The 20,389-nt window shown below is 41.9% G+C and overlaps 1 protein-coding gene across 3 annotated transcripts in view; it reads left to right on the top strand.

Annotated features, from left to right (window-relative positions):
• DOCK1 (dedicator of cytokinesis 1) overlaps nt 1–7,789 on the top strand; it is a 284,156-nt gene extending 276,367 nt beyond the window's left edge. The window contains exon 52 of one of the 3 annotated variants that reach the window (XM_035547636.2): nt 6,465–7,789. In XM_035547636.2, coding sequence (XP_035403529.1) covers nt 6,465–6,560 — 96 coding nt within the window. In that variant the 3' untranslated portion in view covers nt 6,561–7,789. The remainder of the gene's footprint in view (nt 1–6,464) is intronic. The other 2 variants (XM_035547635.2, XM_035547637.2) reach the window with 2 other exon arrangements.
• Nucleotides 7,790–20,389: the final 12,600 nt, after the last annotated feature.

The following is a 20,389-nucleotide window of genomic DNA, read 5'->3' as shown; positions in this document are numbered from 1 at the left end:
GCACTTACATTTATAATACTGGCTGTAACACTTACTGAGATCAGCTAATGGTTTGGGTGAGATGACCTCAATCAATCTGGCAGCAGACAGAGGACTTCGCGAGCAGGGGACAGCAAGGGCTGAAGCGGTGCCTAAAGTGAGAACCAAAGCAGGCTCGCGTGGCTGATGGCAACAGCGCTAATTTTGATTCGCTGGGATCCCAGTGCCTGAGTAACATTCAGACTGGGGATCGTTTTACTACTTAAATGGGTATAATGGAAGTGTTTACACAGAAGTATAAATCCAGGGGATTTTTGATGTGTTGCAGTGCATATACTGCAGTGCTCATCTTCAGCTCTGTTAGGTTAGCTGCAGTGAGGAAAAAAAAGAAAGAGGCTTTGGCAAGAGTACTGTCTTCATGTGGACGAAGGAAAAGAGTTGAGGCTAGAAAACCAGTCGAAACCATGATGGTAGCAGGTAATTAGGGAGCAGTTGCTTCATTGTTTGCAATTGTTGACATGAATTCTTGGGAGGTTGCCATCAGCTGCCTGAGAGGTTCCCTTTCCTTCCTAAATGCCTTACAAAAGTCCTATTGCTTGGTTCCCCTAGGCTGGTGAAGTCTGCGGGGGAAACCCCCAGGTGGCATGGTGCAGCCTGCCTGGGACTCCCAGCGCTGCTCAGAGGTGGGCCAGGGCTCGCTGCAGGCTCACGCACCCTGGGCAGCAGGAGGGTGGCTGGTAGCAGTCTTCTGTGGAGAAGTTGGAGAGAGTGAAATTGGAAAAACTGCATTATTAATCAGTACTATTAAGTTAGAAACTTGCCTTTGTGAACCGCATTTGATCACAAATGGAAGTAAATGTATCCTCTTTTAAAAAGCAGACACTCTGACCAAAGCCTTTCCATGCTTTAGGTTTAGATTAGATATTTGGAAGAAATGTGGAGCTTTGGGTTGTGGGTGCCCCATCCCTGGCAGTGCCCAAGGCCAGGCTGGGGGGCTTTGGGCAGCCTGGGCGGGCTTTGGGCAGCCTGGGCTGGGGGAAGGGGTCCAGGTGGTCTGTAAGGTCTGTAAGGCCAACCCAGACCGTTCAGTGATTCCCTGATTAATTCCGTCTTTCTACGATGCACATAGTTATATCATGTACCCAGAAGGTATTTTCCCACAAGATAATCCTGTGTGCTCGCAGAAGAAGCAAAAAGTCTGTTCTTTACTTGCCACCTGATCATTATTGCCGGCTGCTGGAGACGGGAAGCGTTTCAAGCTCTCCTCCCAGCGTGAAGTTCAGCCTGGGATGGGCTGGGGTTCGGTGGGTTAAGCTCTTGCCTAGGAAGGAGTCACTTTTTAATAAGTCTCAAAATCAATGGCCTGCTACGGCTTGTCACAGGATTTTGAGTGAAAAATGTGTTGTTCTGCTGTCTGCCTCGAGGCACAGAGCCCGTGATGTGTCCCTAAGCAGCACCCTTGATTTTGTTTCGGCAGCGGCCACGTCTCCGCCACCCGCGTTACCTGGGATCAAGCTGCGGTTTAGCTCTGCCCGATCGGCAGCGCGTTGCTTTATAGCTCTCGCAGGGCCCGGGCCTTCAGTAAGAAATACTGTTTCGGTCTGGAGTCTAAACCTAATTCTGAGGATATTGCTCGTAACTCTTGAGGTCTGTTTGTGTAAGGACTAGACCAGAAAAACACTGCTTTCAAAAATGAAGTTAGGCGGCGTGGTGTGCCATACTGATAGACTCCACACGCAGAGACGTGGTTTAACAGAGGAAGAATTGCACTCGCCCTGCGTTAACCCAGCTGCTGTGTGCCAGGAGCAGATCCTGTGTGCGATGAGCACAAGTCTCTGCCAGGTCTGGCTGTCCCCGGCCTGCCTCTGTCCCCAGCAGAGGCAGTCCCTGTCAGGGCCCTGCCGAACAACGCAGCAGCAGCAATCTAAATCACTCATTTGAGCAATTTCACGTTGCCTGTAGTGAGTGATTTTTGATGTGTCCCAAGGAGGGGATGATTAGCTCGTGGCAGGGGCAAGGAAACAAGGTGTGCCTTTGCAGAGGGACTCCTGAAATTGCTTTCTCTTATCAAAGTCCTCTGCAAGCAAGGGCAGGGAGTGGCAGCGATACAAAGTCACCTGAAGCTGTAATAGATCAAGTATGACAGCAGAGCTTAAACAGTCATTTTACATTGGTTACCTGTGGTATTTCCTACATAACTTTACTCCCAGAGTCAAATGGTCAATTAGCTTAAACTGTCCATAATTCAGTTTAAATTAGTGGAGTTAACGTTGATTCTCTCTCAGCTGGCACATTATTACTCTTTTAGAATGGGAGCATTATTCCTCCAAGAGCTTACGTGGTGTGTTATTTTTCATTGCTGATGTTAAATAAACAAGCCACCGATGTCAGGTGGCTCAGCTCCGTGCTAGAAACAACGGAGTAAGCAGGAAGGAACGGGGTGGAACTCAGTATTTGAAAGTGTTTGCACAGCCTCGTGTACTTGATAGCCTATTTACATCTTACTTGTACTGCTTATGACCTGAGTAGATCTTTTAATCCTTCAAAGTAAAGTGTCTTTTGTTGGATCTTCATAGCTTGTGATATTGATGACCATTTAATTTCAAAGAAAAAGACTAATGTGGGAATATACCTCTTTTACAGTGTCGCAAGGACTGTCTGTACAACTCAAATCTTGTTTGCTATTTTCTTTTTAATAGTATTTTCTGATCGAAAGAAAAAAAAATCTTGTGTCTTATTTTGCTTCCTCACAGCAAAAAATATACCTATTTTCATCTTCTTTAATTGATTTTTACTGCAGCCAGGACACATATACTGTAATGTAGTCTGTTTCTGTAAAAGAATGGAAGCAAATGTTTTTAAACCTGATTCTTCTCAGTAGCAGGGAAAAACAAACAAATGGGAGCAATTTACTGTTTGAAATGGAAGGAACAGATTGCTTCTGTGTTGCAGATGTGCCTTTTACATAAGGTATCTGCTTCCCCTGAGGTACATGTGAGTCAAGGATTCTGCCCAAAATAGGTTTGAATGTGAACTAGCAGTCTCTATCCTCATCAGAAAGTAAAAGCATGGTTTAAGGTTCAGAGGGCTCGCAATTAACAATTTAAGTTCACAATTTAGGTATAAATACGAACGCTTCAAAGAAGTTCTTCATTACATGTGAAATCAAGGGAAACTTCAGTTTTTATTTCAAAGTTTCTAAGTGGAAATGTAGTAAAATGAACTTCATGAGGCAAATAATGATTTTCTAAGTTTGATATTAATGGTAAAGTGTGCTCGAATTTATTGCTATGCTGAGTAAAGGGAGCATGTATCGGCACTTGGAGTGATGACTAGGTCTGCATTTGCACCACTTCCATATTGGCAAGTTTTGTTGTGCTAATTTCTCAAAATGGTGCCCCGATGAGCATTGCATGTCCTACTTAATATATTCCTTGGTAGCTTATAACATAAATGGACAAGTACTAAATTAATCTTAATTTCTAATGGAAATTGTAAATTCAATTATAATAATTATCTACCTATCTCTGTTATTTCTTTCTGCCTAATTTGCTTGCAGAATCTAAGCTCTTGTAGGTTTTGTGCTTGTTATTTATAGCATATATATTTAGCTTATTCTCATTGTATTTGCTTTGTATATGTTCTTCAGAAGCAGGTTTTCAGGGATAATTTGATTGTTCTGTGATCAATATGAAGGACTCATTTCTTTGAGAAATGCCTTTGATCTAATTGAATTAAGAATTATTGCCAATATACTCTTAGTTAAATTCAAAATGGATTTTTACAAACGATGCTATCAGCAAAGTTAGTTCTTTCTAGTGATAAATACAAAGTTAAAGATACCATCTGAGAGAACAGGACTGAGGAAATTTTTATGTTTTGTAATATATTTTAGAGGAGAACCTGTGTGTTTCTTGTTTTGAAATAACTGTCTCCTCTGTGAGGAGTTACATGTTGCATGCTGATGTTCTGCGGACCATCGGTATGCGCAGACATCTTACCAGAAGCCCATGCCTGGTTACATGATTTTAACAAAGCACTTTTTCAGAGACTTTGAAACCTAGAAATCACAGTTAAATCTGTGAGGCTATGTAATGTTAATATTCCAACTCTTATACAGATGTCTTAGTAGGGATTCAGGAGCTGACTTAACATACCAGGTTAAGAAAAGTATTTGGAGAGGTAGAGGAAATATTTCATGGCGTGACTGCAATATTTGGAGACAGACCAGCAGCAACACTTTATTTTATATATTTTCTATATATTTTTCTATCTCAGAGAGCACTGTGCCCTGTGTTCCCCTGCAAGTCCACAGTAAATTGTGTATGGTCTTCGAGTCTGCTCTTCAAAACCCTTACTTGGCAGGGCTTTCCTTCAGCACACAGCGCCCTTTTGAGACATAACCCTTCTTTTAATAATGGTTATATCTTCAAAAGAGAGAGTGTAAGCTTTAACTGGACTGTGAATATGAAAGTTTTCATTGCAAAACACCTTAATTCCCGTCTTCATCAGTGAGCATGAAGCTTCCCCTGGCCATCATGGAGTCTAAGAGGTCAGTCTCTGCATGACATCTTCTGACCTTGTTTTCCTTTGGGACAGCAAATGTAAGATGCCAGGCAGGAGATTTCCCGAGGTGATGTGCGGAGAGCTCCTTGCTCTTGGTCATGAGTTCCTCATCCAGATGGAAACTGATGGATTTCCATGCTGGCAGCCAAGTGTTTTGTACTCAAGGAGGAAGGTGAGAGCTATTGAGGCTCCAGAAATGGAGAGAGGATGGTCTGCACCCCGACGTACTCTGTGCCTGCTCTTTTGGACAGCGGCAATATGGAGAGAAAAGGTTTGGGCATGGTTGCCCAACAGTAGTTTGTGATCCCTGTTTGTTTACCAAGGGGGAAAGCCTGGAGAAATTAGGAAGATTGCAGAAATAGATTGGAAAATATTTCTTTGCAGTAAGGCTACAGGACAAATATTCCAACAAAAGTCCAGTCAGGTTCCTGACTGCTAGTATGCAGTCTTCTCTTTCCATTTAGCTTGTGACTAAGAATACCAGCCTGTCTTACAATAGCTCTAGGTTTATAACTTCATGCTGTCTTAAAAGATGACTTTGAAGAGCGCGTTCAGTTACCTTAAAGAGTCATTTCTGCTTCTTCTCTTGCATTTTTCTGGTAACTCACAGTAGCTACACGGCAGGAGCCTTGCGAGGCAGGGAAAGGAGAAATGTCCTGGCATCACCCAGAACCGCTGTGCTTTTTGGATAGCAACTTTGGGTATCTTTTAAAGGAATGGGCTCGTTACGCATTTTGACATGTTTTGTCAGTTGCTTGTATACCTGTTTCTTACTGTGATTTGGAAAACACCAATTATATTGTCCGAGACATTAGAAAAGTTGAAATAGGAGCGTGAAGATTCCAAGCCCAGTGCATGCAGTATAGCACTGAGGCATTTCAGACATTTGAGCTGTTCTTGACGCACTGACGGAGGCAATTTGGCAGGCTCAGTACATGTCGTAGCGGTGTGAAGCATCTGCATGGGGCTGGCAGCCCTGCGAGGCGCTGGGGGTCGGGTGGGCAAGGCAGAGAGATTTCGGCCAGACACAAACAAGTGCCAGTGAAGAAGAGTCATTGTGCTCGGAGGAAAACAAGAGGTAATAGCTGGTTAAGTGGGGGAAGAATCTTAGGAAAAAAACAATAACAGAGCAGCAGTTATGAGGTGTGACGCTGCAGCACAGCCTCAGTGATGGGAAAACCAATGGCTGCAGAAAACCCGAGTGCAAAGTCTGTGAGCAAACTGCAATGTTCTTAAGCTTTTTCTGAAACAGTTTGTTTTTTCCATACATATAACCAAACTTTATGGAAAAAGTCTTTATTTCCATAATGATTTTTTTTGTTTGATTATCCAGTGAGTCTTACTGAGAGTGCTTTTGTTCTGCTGTATAACATACAAAATGATTTTAAATATGTATATATGAGCAGTATGGATTTCTATTTTGAACATTTTAAATATAACTGTGTAATAGCTGCAAGTTACTTATCTGCTTAAATAAGATTTTTTTTGAATGATTTTTGTTCTAAATGGGTGAAATACAAAAACAACAAAAGCAATGAAGCTGTTGCTTCACCATAACTTTTAAGCTCTGTAGTGCATAGGAGCTGAAGGCAATCAATACAGACCAAGAAATCAATATTCTATCATGATATAAAGTAGAGAATTATAAAGTTCTCCAGTGCTTTCAAGAGATTTTTCCTGAAATACTAAGCTAATTAATCATGAACCCTTGAGAGATTTTTCATTGTCAAAAGTAAAAGTTACATTTTAATCTAATAGCCAAATACATTCAGTATTCATAGCAGCAGATTGTGAGAAGTTTTCACATATCAGATGGTTACAGACTTACCTACTGCCTCGCTTGGTTATATATGAACCAGCAAATGTCTCCCAAATCCACTCATTGATAACACTGTCTGTTCAAATTTGCTTTCTTCTAGCACCTGCCGCCTCCACTGCCCAGCAAGACTCCCCCGCCTCCGCCTCCAAAGACAACTCGGAAGCAAACATCTGTTGACTCTGGGATTGTCCAGTGAAGAAGGAAGCCTTTTCCAAAGATAAAGCTGTAACAATTCATTTCCCTAAGTATTGTAAGGTATATAATGTTTACGTCGTTCAGGTGTGCAGTATCTAACACTTAGTGCAATGACTCTAACTCTGATTAATTTCTAGCAGTGTTTCGGAAGCACCACTACATTAACCCCATTTCTGGGGATATTCCCTCCCAAAACTTGAAAGGAATCTGCATTTCTACTACTTGAGACTGGGAGGCATTTGTCAACTGACAGCACCCTCTTCCTAAACCTCTCTTTTTCTTACTCTGAATAATTTCAGGCATATAGATAGCTGTGGAGATTAAAATGAGAGTTTAATATTTTGTACCTAAAGCATTTAGGTAGCTATGGAGTGCTAATTGAGCTGAGTATTTTATACCTAATCTCAGTGTATATAGGAATCAATGACGATATTCACATTGAATTCAATGCACGTTGGATTAGGCTTCGTGATAATGAGAAGCTGCAGTAGGATTTTCCCAAATAACGGTTATGCCCAGGGCTTAAAATCAGATACAGCTTATTTGTGAAATGTGTCTCCTCTTTATTTCTTCTGTGTTATAAATAAGCTGATAGCTGATGGCCTTTTTACAATTAGTCATTGGTGATCAGTCATTTACATTTTGATTCAATTGGCTGTTCTTCTGTGTATTGATCAATTGGAAAGCCAGGAGAGCCTCTTAGCCACAGACAGGCATGAGTGTATAGGAAAAGAAAGAGCATACGCAGATAGAGGGTTTGTGGTCATTCCAAACCTAAGTACAAGAACAGGAAGAGCTTTTTCTTTTTGTTTTAATGTGTAATATTTCATGTGGATTAGTATGAACTGAATGAAATCACTTTGTCCTTGTGCCATCATTCTGTACAGAGTTTGTATATATGATGGTTTTTAGAATGTTTTAATTTTTATGGTGCCTGCTTTTCATGTAATAATGAATTAATGTACGTGCAAATAATGCCTTACATATTTTTAATTTCTTAATTGCTTAAAGTGTAAAAAAAATCCAGTTATTAGCCTCTGAAAAATATTGGACAATGATGGGGAGGGGTGTTGGGAGGGAGGAAGGAAACTAACTTTATACTCTAGCATTTTTTTTATTGTCATCACACTTTTGTTTTTTACTATCTACAATCTTTATACTCTTACAGTAGATTGTTTTAAATATACCACTGACTCAAAAAAAATAAAATATTATTTTAAAAACTTGTCTAAGAAAATAAATATATTTGCTTAATGCTTTTCATTCTCACAGGATTTCACTATTATACTCAATATAGGGCTACTTACTAACTTCGTTTTTTTGTGTTTTTTTTTTTTTCTGAACTGTTTTGAGGGAGTTTGTGATAAAACTGCAGTCTTTCATAGTATCGATATGCTTTTTCCTGCATGTATGTAGTACAAAACTGAGACAAAACACAGTTATTGCAGCACTAGAAACATGCATCTTTGTATGCTGGTAGAACTCACAATGATGGCTTACATATTTTTCAGTTGCTGAACACTTCAGAAAACAGGTGAGTTTTAGGTAATGTTTTCTACATCAAGTAGTTGCTACGTGATGCAAGTAGCAGGCAGAAGCATGATTTACTCAGCAGTAAAACAATAATGTTGCAAAGTCAGAGAGGTTGCCCTTTAATAAAAAGTGTCTCAAATAGTCAATTATGTATTCTGTTAATTTTGCTTGTAAACATCACAGAGCTTTGGGTCAAACAAGCACTTTTTCTTGCAATATGAGATAACATCAGCTATCAGAATATCTCAGAACTTGCTGTTATATATTGTCCTACACCTCCCTATTTATTTTGGTATTAGTATAATCTCCATTCAAGAGAAACAAGCTGAGAAGGATTCCTGGATACAGTTGATCAGATATTCCTTCTGCAGACGATCAACAACGTATTACAACATTAATTCCATAAGTCATTAATTTAACTGAAAATTGCTTTAGATGCTGATCTTGTTACTCTGCTGAATGTTGTGTTGGGATGCTGGTGAGTTTTCCTCTTTTCTGTTCAATTTACTTTCTAAAGGATAGCAAGAGATTTTCACATGTACCTTTAACTGGATGCTTATAAATTGTATTTCTGATAATGTGTTTGTTTTCACACATCCTTAACAAATTCCTGTGCTCATGCGAGTGTTATAATTTGGCCCTGCAAGACTCCTCAAGTAAGAGAGACAGTTTCAAATCGGTCTTGCACTACAAACTTTAAATCTTGTACATGTATGTGTTTTACAAATATACAAACTGAGACTGGGAATTGAAAATCAAACTCTTAGATTCACTTTCAGACCCAAATTGTCACCATTTTTACAATCTAACAGCTTCTAGGCTGCTAACTCGTATAAAACCCAGCCAGAACGAATCATTACCCTCCTCAAAGTGTTGTAAAAACACACTTCAGCAAATTCAGAAACTAATTCAGTTACAGTCTCTAAGCAATGAACAATCCTGCGAAGGCTGTTATTTTTCCTATGGTATATTTTCTTCCTTTATACTCCAGCAGTATTGTAGCAGACCATCCAAATGCAGTATGAATTTCTTGTGCCATTGTTTGCAGCACAGCTCAGCTGATGCAGAAGAGCCCAATATGAGAAAATACAGGAAAGGAAGATTGTTTAATTTTACCCGAAGTGACATCACTCCCACTTAGTCATGCCCACGTACTCACGAGGGTTGAGGCATGCCAGAAGAGAACTGTCAGGAAAGGTGATCCCTCTGTGTCTTCCGTAGGCCTTGTGCAGGGCCGTGGCAGTATCTGCAGGGGCCGGGAGTTCTCCCTTTGAGAAAAGTCCTTCTGGCCAGGGATCAACCTCACTCCCGTCCCTCCACTCGGGCTTGTCTGGGTCAGTACAGTTATTCCCAAGTAGTGTCTTTATTTCTGGGTGCCAGGTTTACATCTCTGACAGAATTTGTGAAGTGAAGCACAGCTATGTCCAGAGTAAGCTGTGCTAATGCCCCCATGGCCCAGTCAATAGAAATCAGGAAAATCAGCATGAATGTTGTCCTGGTTTTGGCTGGGATGGAGTTAACATTCTTTGCAGAAGATCATATGATGCTCTCTTTTGTATTTTTGATGAAAATAGGGGTGATAACATACTGCAGTTCAGTTGTTGCAGAGCAGTGGTCGCACAGAGCTGAGGCCTTTACAGCTCTTCATGCGGCCCTGCCTATGAGGGGCTGGGGTGCACCAGGAGCCGGGAGGGGACACGGCCAAGATGTAAAGTGTCCCTATCCCAACCCACGTGTGGTCACGCTGCTACCTTCCCGATTCTCTCCCCATCCCACTGCAGGGAGTGAGCGGCGAGCTGCATGCGCATTGAGGCACGGCAGTGCCCTGTGCTTAGCGGCTGCAGGGTCAGCCCACTGCCACACCGCGCTCCTCTGGAAGCAATACACAACTTGGCAACAGAAATTGCCCTGGAAAAAAAATAATTAATATTTAGAGATGTCAAGTTTCTAAACAGTATGAGAAGACACGGGAAAATAGCATGAGAAAACCAGCTGTGGGAAAACATGAGAAAATAGTATGAGAAAACTGGTCATTTTAATGGCGAGCAATTTTTACTTCTTGAAAGTTGGCGTATATTTACTTAGTGGAAGTTAACTTACAGTCCCTTAATAAAATTGAGAAGCCCTTAATACTAATTCTCTAAGTCTTAGCTTGGGACCAAGAGGGTAATTTCCAGAGGTGTACATGTCAATTCTTGTCAGTCCCATGCGATACCACAAAAGCTTTGGTGTGCAGCACTTTCTTGTTTTTTAATCAAATTTATTTTCAGCGGGAAGCTCAATGCAAAGGTCACTTCTTAAGCCACTTTCTGTAATTGACATTTATGATTACTGCAGATGTCTCTGGTGATACCACAAATTTTGACAGTAAAATGTTCTTAAATCCGCTTTTGTCTTAATGTATGTATTATTCTTTACCATGGACGCCTGCGGTATGTGTCTTTGCACAGAAAAGTGATGGAAAGAGGATATATGTGTCTGTGATGGATGAATAAGACTAAAGACTTACCTTCTGAAGGCAACAAGTATCTCATGTTGCGGGGAGCGGGATTGGCTGCAAACCCGAGAAGGAGCAAGTATTGTTTCTAGAATACACATTTATCTGAGAACATACGTGTGCATGTATACATATGCATGCCTATATCCAAGCACACGTTTTTTAACGTAAAACGTCTTCCTTCATTGACTAGTGGAGGCTTGCACCTTCTTGCCTCTCACTAGGCATCTCTCCTATAACTGGTGTGACCTTTCTGGGGACCCTTCCAGGCAAGGAGCTCCATGCAAGGTTGACGCCAGCTGTCCCATGATGAATATTCACAATTACCTCTTTTTAGTAAGGTTCCTGTACATTCCTTGTATAGGCACTTGACTCCCTCCACACACACACTCAGTAAGGCATTTTTCAGTACGCATCTACACTGGACCTTGAGATGAAGCAACAGATTGTAGCACGTTCAGAATATGCCATGCAAAAAAGACTAAGCATGCGTGTGAGTTTGAACAGTGAAATACTCAGGGTTTTCCTGTATCACCAGCTTTCAGCATTAATGTGGTCATGGGAACCGTGAGGTCCAGCTGCTCTGACATTTCAGTTTCCTTTTTCTACGTTTGTACTTTTCATGGATCTAATCTGAATTTCAGGCTTGCAATTGCCATCTTCTTGGTGATGCAGAAATGTGTGGATCGGTATAAATACTTGGTTCTTGGGCACTAACCAGCTGTTCTACAGGGAGCCTATTTATAGGATCTTTAATTTCCCTAGGTTTTGTCATATGTGTTCTGTAGACATGAATAATTACTGTAAATTAGGTTTCTCTATCAAATAACAGACTTTTTTCTTTTTTTTTTTTTTAAATTTCCAGTGCGTGCGGTATTGTATTCTAGCAATTTAATGCAAAGTTGCTGAATTAAATAACTCATTTCACATCTGAATGAGCTGGTTCCAAACCAAAGTGTTGTGAGGACATGCACTGACCCCTCTGAGAGGCTCGGGCTCGCTGCCCATGGTACCCCACGTGGTTCTGTTTTGCATTTTGCCTTCACGCCATCTTGGTAGAGCAACCTGTCAATGGATGTCTTTCAAAATCCAGGCTGACCATCCAAGTTTCATTGCTACCCAAGCTCTGTCTGCCATCCCAAGCTTGTAGAGATTTTATAGGTGGTGAGATGTTGCAGTTTTGGGTTGAATCCATATTGTTTTGGCTGTTATTCAGCTTTTCATTGCACAGTTTGGCTCTTATGCTGTTGAACTTCAATATTTGCAGCCCAAGCTCTATTGCGGGGCTGGGGAACTTAAATGGAGGAACACTGAGCATAGTGTATTAATGCTACTGATTCAGTGGTAAATACAGACAGCTTATTTTTAATTTGCGTTACTTGCAAATTATTATTATGAAGCTTCCTCTGAGTTGGAGCTCAGGGCAGCTTCAGTAAGCTGCCCATATCAGCACCTCCTCCAGGTCTTTAGCTTCCCTGACAGACCCTATTTCCGTGAGTTTTTTTGGATGTTTTTTTTTTCTTCTGAAGGTGCAAGAAACCCAAATTATGTTTGAATTTTCTTCTTTGTCAAATGATTCCTAACAAACGCCTCTGAAAGGGCTTTGGGGACAACATCTGGTTGGTCCCTAAAGGTTGTGAGTGCTGCCCCGAGCCTTACCTATCGCCAGTGAGGTGTCTTTGCTGCAAGCAATGCCCAGTTACTCGCATCATGTCGTACAAAAAAGCTCAGGGCTTCTAACTGTACTCCTAATTAATTATATCACCAAGAATAAGCATCATCAATCCTGTACGTATTTCCAGACCAGGAGGTCTGGCTGCTTAACAGATGCTTGAAAAGATGCTTGAAAAGATGCTTGTTTTGCTGTTATTGAAAGCTGTGGCCTTCTGCCAGTTTCCATCAGAGGGGAATAGAGGGTGTCATCAGCATTGGAGGGAGTCCTGCACAGAGGGAGAGCATAGACAAAATCAAATGTGACATTGTTTTCCTATAGATAAGGCATTTTTTGTGTGTGCTCCTGCTGTTTGCTGCTCTTCCAAGTTTTATGTCTGTGCTCTGGGTTGATTTTCTTACGACTGTGCTTATGTTTCCTCAGCACCATAATCCCAATTTAAAAAGAGATTTCTTTCTCCATCGTTCCTACAAGCGATGACGGATCACTGCAGCGACAGCACAGAACCAAGGAAGAGCAACTACAAAAAATGTCTCAACTAAAAAAAAAGTACGTAGCAGAATATTAAACAGCCCATGGAAATTAATAGGTATCCAGACACCATTTTAAAACAGTTTGACACGCATGCTGTGTTGGATCAAAAATGACTAATGTAGAAGTGTAACAATTTGCAAGGTAAAGAAACCCCACCAGCTTCAGTCTAGGCAAAACATTTTTTAGATTTGCATAAATTATGCAATTTAAAATGCTTATTAACATTTAATTTAACATTATGAACATTGGTTTGGGAAGTGCGTTCTTGTAGGGAGAGAAGTCATTGCAGAATACAGAGAGCTCGCTTGATCTGTAATTATTGTTTCTCACAAAATTATATGTATTTTCCCCAATTTTGATCATGTGCTCAAAATCTTGGAGAAAAAAATCCACAACTATAAATTAAAAAAAAATGAAATTCTCCCAAAAGGTAAGGTAGTTTTCTTCTACTCACTGTCATAGCAGGGAGGCCTGCTCTGATTTATTTTTATACTCATGTTGAGATCTGGCTGTCAGTAGTGTCTTAGTGTCCTGGCTATAAACTTCTTCCCATGTATTTATTACTGTGTGCAGTTGGCAGATATATTTGCTGGTGTTGTTCGCTGCAGCACATTATTTTTAACTCATTCCTCAGAGAAAAAAATGCTAGGGAAAAACTAGAAATAGATTTTTTTTTTAAACAAGGGTCAATTTTTGTCATTAATTACTGACCTGATGGTCCATACAGAGGTGAGCAGAGGGCTGTGACAGGTTGTACAGGGGTTTTGTGCCAGACCTTCCCTGTCAAGTGCAATGTCTGACAGGCAGCCAGGATCGTTAGTAAATCTGAAAGCACGATAAACCACTGAGGGGGGTGAAGCACCTCTGAAAGCTGGCCCACGGTATGTGTTAAACATCTTCAGGGTGGTGAAACTGCAAGCTAGCAGTGCGTTTATGCCCGTAGCACACGCATGCATCATTTCTGTCTCACATTATTTCTCCTGGTACAGATGTAATACTTCTGCTGAAGTGGGTGAGATTGCTTTTTTGGAGTGTTGGTAGCATTAAGGAGATGTCTTGCCATAAAAGCTATGTCTGTTCATCTGGGACTGTAGTATAAAGTGGGATTTGCTGTTTTACTTTGGTTTTGTTTTGAAATAAATAATCATTAAACACATCCAATTTGCCCCAATAATTAATATTCTTTCAAGAGCTACTCAGACAAAAATACTGCTGGTATCCCTGGGTGGCGAGAGCTGAATTTTGATTTTATTTAATACAAGCAACTGTCATCCGTGCAAGTAATCCACAGTCCAAGCTAGGAGGATGTATAAACAATAGTGAATTAGAGGTCAGCTGGGAGTGGTGGTGAGCCAGAACTCCGCGATGATGGGGTCTCGATCCTCGGTGCTCTGTTCTGTTGTCGATAAGGCTGCGGGTTAGCTGCAAAAGGCCACCTAGGCTGCAGCGGGGAGGTTTCCTTCTCCTGCAGGCCATCCTAGTACCCGGGCAAAAAGATCCTCTGCGTGGAAGTTGTTTTCCTCCAGTGCTCCTTGTTCCCGGCTGCCAGCGCCCATTAGCTGCGGGTGCGATCTAATTGGAAGTGACCAGTGACCGCAAAGCCCTGCGCGGGAGCGAGCGCCTGTCTGCCTCCTATATTTTTTTAAATACTGATGTTTGCATTTAAAATGTTCTTTTTTTTTCCTCCTATTTCTCCTTCCACCCTCTCCCTTGGTTTGTGTTGTTTAAAGAGGGAACATTTTAAAAAGGGAACAGCTCCACGCTGGATTTGGGAATCACGCTCCCAGTCCTGGGCATGGCCCAGAGGCCACGAGGACTTTGCCTCTGCAGATTTGGGGCCATAAGATTTTTATTTCTTGGCAAAAAGTGGGTGTAGTTGGGCAGCAGACTTTTAGGGTATCCTGAAATTGCATGAGGGGTGTTTTCAGACAGGTAGCTGTGCTGGCACATATGGTATCAAATGATGCTTTTATTGCACTGTGCTGATCAGAATAAATCAGCACACCCCTCGTGTTTTATTTTCACAGCAAGAAAAATCAAAGGGAAGCAAGCCAAGCACTTACCTATTTTACCAGATAATTTACCTGTACTAGAGCTATAAAAGGAATGTTGCTTACATTTCGCTTCTCTCTTAAAACAAAATGATGGAGCAGAGGAAGGCACCTTCAGCCAAGAGCAGAGCAAGTGGAAAATCAAAGCAGAGCTCAGGCTGCCGCTGTGTGCCAGGGAAGGATGCGGGCACCCACCCTGTGCGTGCAGGAGAGGGGAGGGAAGGCCCAGGGCAGGTGGGGGAGAGAGGCTATTAAGAGAGGGTAGTGCAAAGAAGCTGCAGGTTTATCTCTATTTCCTAAGCACTGCATTCACTTTCAGAGGGGGAAGTCAGAACTGTGACATACTTCTCTAGGTTAAAATTTCATTTGTTTTGCAGGATTTCTGCGGGAGAGCTGTTTCTCTCATTTATAATGAACTGAAAAAGGAGTGAGCGCGCCATCCAAAGCGTTTAATTACCAGTGCTCATCATGGTCTGTCAAGCACTTGGCTCAATCGTTATGATGATGGGTCAGAAATTATCTGTAAAATAATTAATGTCTCATCTACGGCACTAAAAATGTGCTTTTTTCACATGAAGACTAGCTTTGACAGTTCAATGGATTATATATGTTATGAAATACTTTAAATACATTCTCTTACTTCTCCCCACTTCTTCCTCTTCTGGGTAGCCCCATCTCACCAGCAGCCTCCTGCCCCTCCTTGGGCTCAGCAACTGGTGGTGCGGGGAGGGAAGCTCTGACATAGGGTAGGATTTGTGAGGCAAGATTAAGCACGTAAAAAGAACAACAGTACTTGACAGAATGGTACGAATCATAAAAGAAAAAAAATAATAAATAAAAAGGGAAGAAGAAAAAGAAGAAGAAAATGGGAAGGGAGTTGGGAGTTGCTAAATCACCGAGTCCTTGGTCAAGGTGACAGTCAAGGTGCCATTAAGGTGCTGGGGCATCCACCAAAGGTGGCAACTCAACACTGAGGATGTGGTTTCTCCGTCTGGGCCAGTGGCCATGCCTTTGCTTAGCTGAGGAGCTCTTCAAATTCGGGCTGCATTCAGCGGGTGTCAGCCAATAACTCATTGCTGCATCATTTTCGTCTGTTAGCTGCTTGCAGTCCTCTTACACGTCGCTGCAGAAGCTGAACAAGCCCTAACTGGTTTGTTGTGTGTTGTCAGAGAAGGCAGCATCCTCTGCCTTTAGTTCTTCCCTAGAAATTGGTATCCAGCTATTTTCCCCGGATTTATTGAGAGAGAAAGCTTGCTCCCTCTGGGTGAGGAAGGAGCACTGGGCGGTCGCTGGGCTGCTTGGTGCCGACCCGGGGTTGCCTGCATGGGCTCCGTCCTGGTGATGGGCAGTGCCTAAATGCCAGGACTTGAAATGAGCACTTCCATGGGAATGTGCTAACAACATGCTCCTTTCCGTTTACAATTAGAAATAGTGAACTTTCAGCTCCTCTATAAATAATTGTGTTTTGAATATCAACTATTATATCTACATGGGAGGGAGGGTAACTCCAGGATTACAGATCTTTTCATTAGGAAATCCCACTAATGAGGTCTAGGTTTTGCTTGTGTTACAGAAAATGCCACATGAATTTTCTAGATAATAGTCCCCTAAAAACTAATGCTTTTTATTTCCTTTCTTTTCTCCAGGCTTGTATATATATATATATATATTAATATAATATAATATATATATTAATTATTTAGAAATATAAATACATGCCCTGATATTTTTTAAAATGTGTCAGTCAGTGACAAAGTTCAAGGTTACCATTGGATAATTTGTGTTTCTCAGGAAATTTAAATAAATAAATACATAAATATATATGTATTATTTTTTTTTCCTCAGGATGAAAAATAGTTTATTTTCTGGCCTCTACTTCTACAAGCAAAGTTTAGGCAAAGTGCTCTGGCTCTTGTGCGTGCTGTTGGTGTAACAGCTGGTGGGAAGGTAAAAAACACACATAGTACCAGAGATATTTGGTACTTTTCTGCAAGAGCATGTGGAAATTAGCAGTCTGTATTCGTTCATAGTCATCCGTAATAACAGTACAACACCTCAAACAGACTCAAATATGGAAGGTGCCTGAGTAAATAGGGGCTAACTTGTACGGTTAATCTGAAATTGGTATTGGCAGTGCTACCTGATTTTCCTGTTGAATTGATGTACAAGATTACATACTTCTGATTATATGCTATTTTTTGCTTGTTTGTTTAACTTTACCTAAACTAGGCCGTCAAAATTAACAGCTCCAGCTGCTGTGTTGAGATTCGGATAATGACATAGGCATGAATATCTCTTACTCGCAAAAAAAAAAAGAAAAAAAAAGGTGAGTGTATATAAGTAGTGCCATTTCAGTTCTGTGGTGAAGCCGTTTTACTACTTAAGCCTTCTCCATATTACACCGTGTAATTCTCTGTCTTACGTAAATCTGGTCCTAAACCTCAGCTGAGCAAGCTGGGTGCAGCAGAAGGCTGCCCGGATGATGTGCACGTTAATAGCCCGGCCTCACTGAGGTCAGTGAGAGTTTTCATTGCTTTGTCATTCCTAGAGCTGTGTTTTAGCTCAGTGTTTGTTGTTGTTTGAGAGGGTTTTTTTTGTGTGGTTTTTGTTTGTTTGTTTTAATGCCTCTGAGGTTTTAAAATAGCTTTAGCGCACAAGCAGAGGAGATTTACAGAAAGGGAAGTCTGTGCGTTTCGCAGCCTAAAAACCGAGCTGGGGGATGTTCAGCCCTGGAAAACCAGGTCCTTTCCCTAGGTAAATATCTGCACGAGGATTTGCACAGCTGATGTGCAGGAGCCTTCAACGAGCCTTCCCTGTGCTCTTCATGGGGTCTCCAGCTTCTGTGGCTCCCTGTGGCTTTCCCTGTCCCTTCTGAAATGAATCAAGGCTCTCAGTCACCTCGGCCTTTAAATTCTCACTGCAGATCTCTCTGTCTGCCTCTGCAGTACAGGGAAGTTGGCAATGCGGTAGCATGCGTATAAGATGGATTTAAAAGCATTTTCAGTTAAATGGATTTGATTTTATCATTCTAGATGACCTCCACTTCCCAACACGTTGCTCTTATCAGGCGCGTTGTAGCTGTTAAGAGAAATGGGATTCAACCATTCCGATAAAGTTAAGGGGAGAAGTCCGGATTTTGAATGTTTTGTTCTCTGCTGTAAGCATTAGCACATTTTTCCTTCATTCCTTTATTTAAAGGGAAATATTTGTTCGATACTATCCTGGTAAAAGTGCAGTGCAAACTTAGTGTTAAAATTTATACCCCGAAGTGGATCCATCTTACAATTTCTCTTTCAACTTTCGGCTTGCCAGGCTCTATTATTCTCAATACACTTTGACAGTTCCAGGCTAAAAAGACATCAGTTACCTTTGGAAATTATCCTCGCCGCTCGAGGACGAGCTGGATTTCTGCTGACGCTGCAGGGCCGTGGTGCACAGCGGGTGTCCCGGAGGGGCCCCCAGGGGTCGGCACCTCACTGCCCGCCCCGGCACCGCGGGATCCAGGGCTCGCCCCTCCTTGGCCACAGCAAGACGTTGGTTTAGCTCTTAGGACAAGCCTGCTGTTTCATTACAGCCCGTAAATTTGGTGTTTTGGTATTGCATTTGTTCTGTTAAAAGCACAAATATTGAACCTGCACCAAAGACTGTCGCTAATGTGTTGATACAGGCATTCTGGTTTGTGCTGTGCAGATAAATCACTTCCGTGTTGCACAGGTGTTTGTCGTGGCTTCAAAACTTCCTCTTCCTCATTAGAATGGGGTCAAGACCCTGGCGAGTGTTTTTGTTTGGTTTTCAATTTTTTGTCTTTTTTATTTCTTTTTTTTTCAAAAAAAAAAAGTAAAGTAAAAATAGAGGAGAGCAGGATAGGAGCGAATGGACTTCTCCAGGGCATGGCTCAATTTTAGATGTTTAAAATTGACTTCTTGGTGACCTCCCTCTAGTGCATCTCTCATGCCTTGAATTGCTTTATTAATAAAAGAAACCCGTGTAGCCCTGTGCTTCCCTGGCACAAAAATCACAATTCTGTGTCTAGCAGGTAACTAGTTGAAGAGCTCTGGTTCGAACCAAAGCGGTAAGAGCTCACGTTCCCCATTTCCCTTGTTCAGTGACTGCTGTTGACCTGTAGCTAACACCTGCCGTTACATTCTCCCCTCTCCTTCCCAAATCTAGTCAGGCTTTTGTGCATATTTTCAGTGACAGCATGTGAATTGATACTAGAAATGTTGCCGTTTAATTTAAAACTAGGAAATAGAGGATGTGACTGCAAAGCAAATACTGTGACCCAACCGCAGAACTGTCCTAGATTCTCACATCTTGTTTTGAAATTTTATGACAGCCTTATTGCCCAAGGGTACAACGTAATCACTGTGCAGTTCACTGATATGCTTTCTTTCAGCATCTGTACTAAATGCATTTTTATCCCCACTGTGTGTAAGAGCACTTCTTAATTCTTCAGATGCAAATAAAAAAATCCATCTTGGAGCGCACAATAGCTAAAATTGCGTTTGTTTTAATTTTGACTGTAAGCATGCTTTGAAAATTAACAATCTTTCCACCCCCCCACTGCACAAATTCTTCATTGATGGTACTGCTGCTTCCTGGACTCTCCTAAGTGTTAATTAACCCTGCATAACACAGACCTTACCCTATTGCAAAGTTTGCCAGGAGGGAAAACTTCTGAATACCTGAACCACGGTGTCATTGATGGCTGCAGGCACAAAAGTTGCTGGTGGTACCAGACAAGGTGTGGGGGCTGCAGGGGCCTTCCCAGCATCAAGTCGGATGCTCCACCTCGAGGCAGTGTCCTGCAGCACGGAGGGAAGATTTCTGCAAAGAAGCACAGGAGTCAGATGGGGAAGGAACAGGCCACCAGGTACCGAAGAAATTGGGTGATATGGGGTTGGCTGGGTCAGATGAACTGCAGGTCAGGTGCCTAAAGAAATGTGATTGTTATGCTTGACACCTTGAGGAGGACACGGAATAGTGGGAGCCTGTTTTGGCAGCTTTAAAACCCTTCCCACCAAGGGGTTGCAGTACTGGGCTGACGAGGGCTGCCGTTGTGGGCAGTTATGCAGACTGCAGCTACGTGCTCACATTGACGTGCGTGTGCCATGAAATAAACGGATACTGCTCTGGTTTTCCATTAAAGTCATATGTGCAAGGTCTGAAAATCAGGGTTTCAGCAAACAGTGGCTGAAGGGCAGACCACTAAATATATACAATAGCCTTCACACTGAAAGGTGCTTTCAGTGGCACATTTTTGATTGTATTAAGCAGCTTAGTAAAATAGCCCAGTAAGCAGCTGAGTAAAAGCGCGATGTTATTGCTCTGACTCGTGTCTCCCCCAGAACTGTGCTTCCACTTCCAGGAGCACTTTCTGTACTCACTTCCAGTGAAATCAAACTGCCTTTCACCTCAATTTCGATGACGCTGTGACCGTGGTTCTTCTAAAGCCCCGCTGCCGGGCGCGGAGCTGATGAGGAGTGAAGTGGCCTTTGCTGAGGATTGGGAGCACCGCTTCGGAGGAAACAAAAAGTCCCGTG

This window comes from Cygnus atratus, chromosome 7 (assembly GCF_013377495.2).
Source record: "Cygnus atratus isolate AKBS03 ecotype Queensland, Australia chromosome 7, CAtr_DNAZoo_HiC_assembly, whole genome shotgun sequence".
In the NCBI taxonomy this organism is placed as follows: Eukaryota; Metazoa; Chordata; class Aves; order Anseriformes; family Anatidae; genus Cygnus; species Cygnus atratus.
This window is presented reverse-complemented; position numbering and strand designations above follow the sequence as displayed.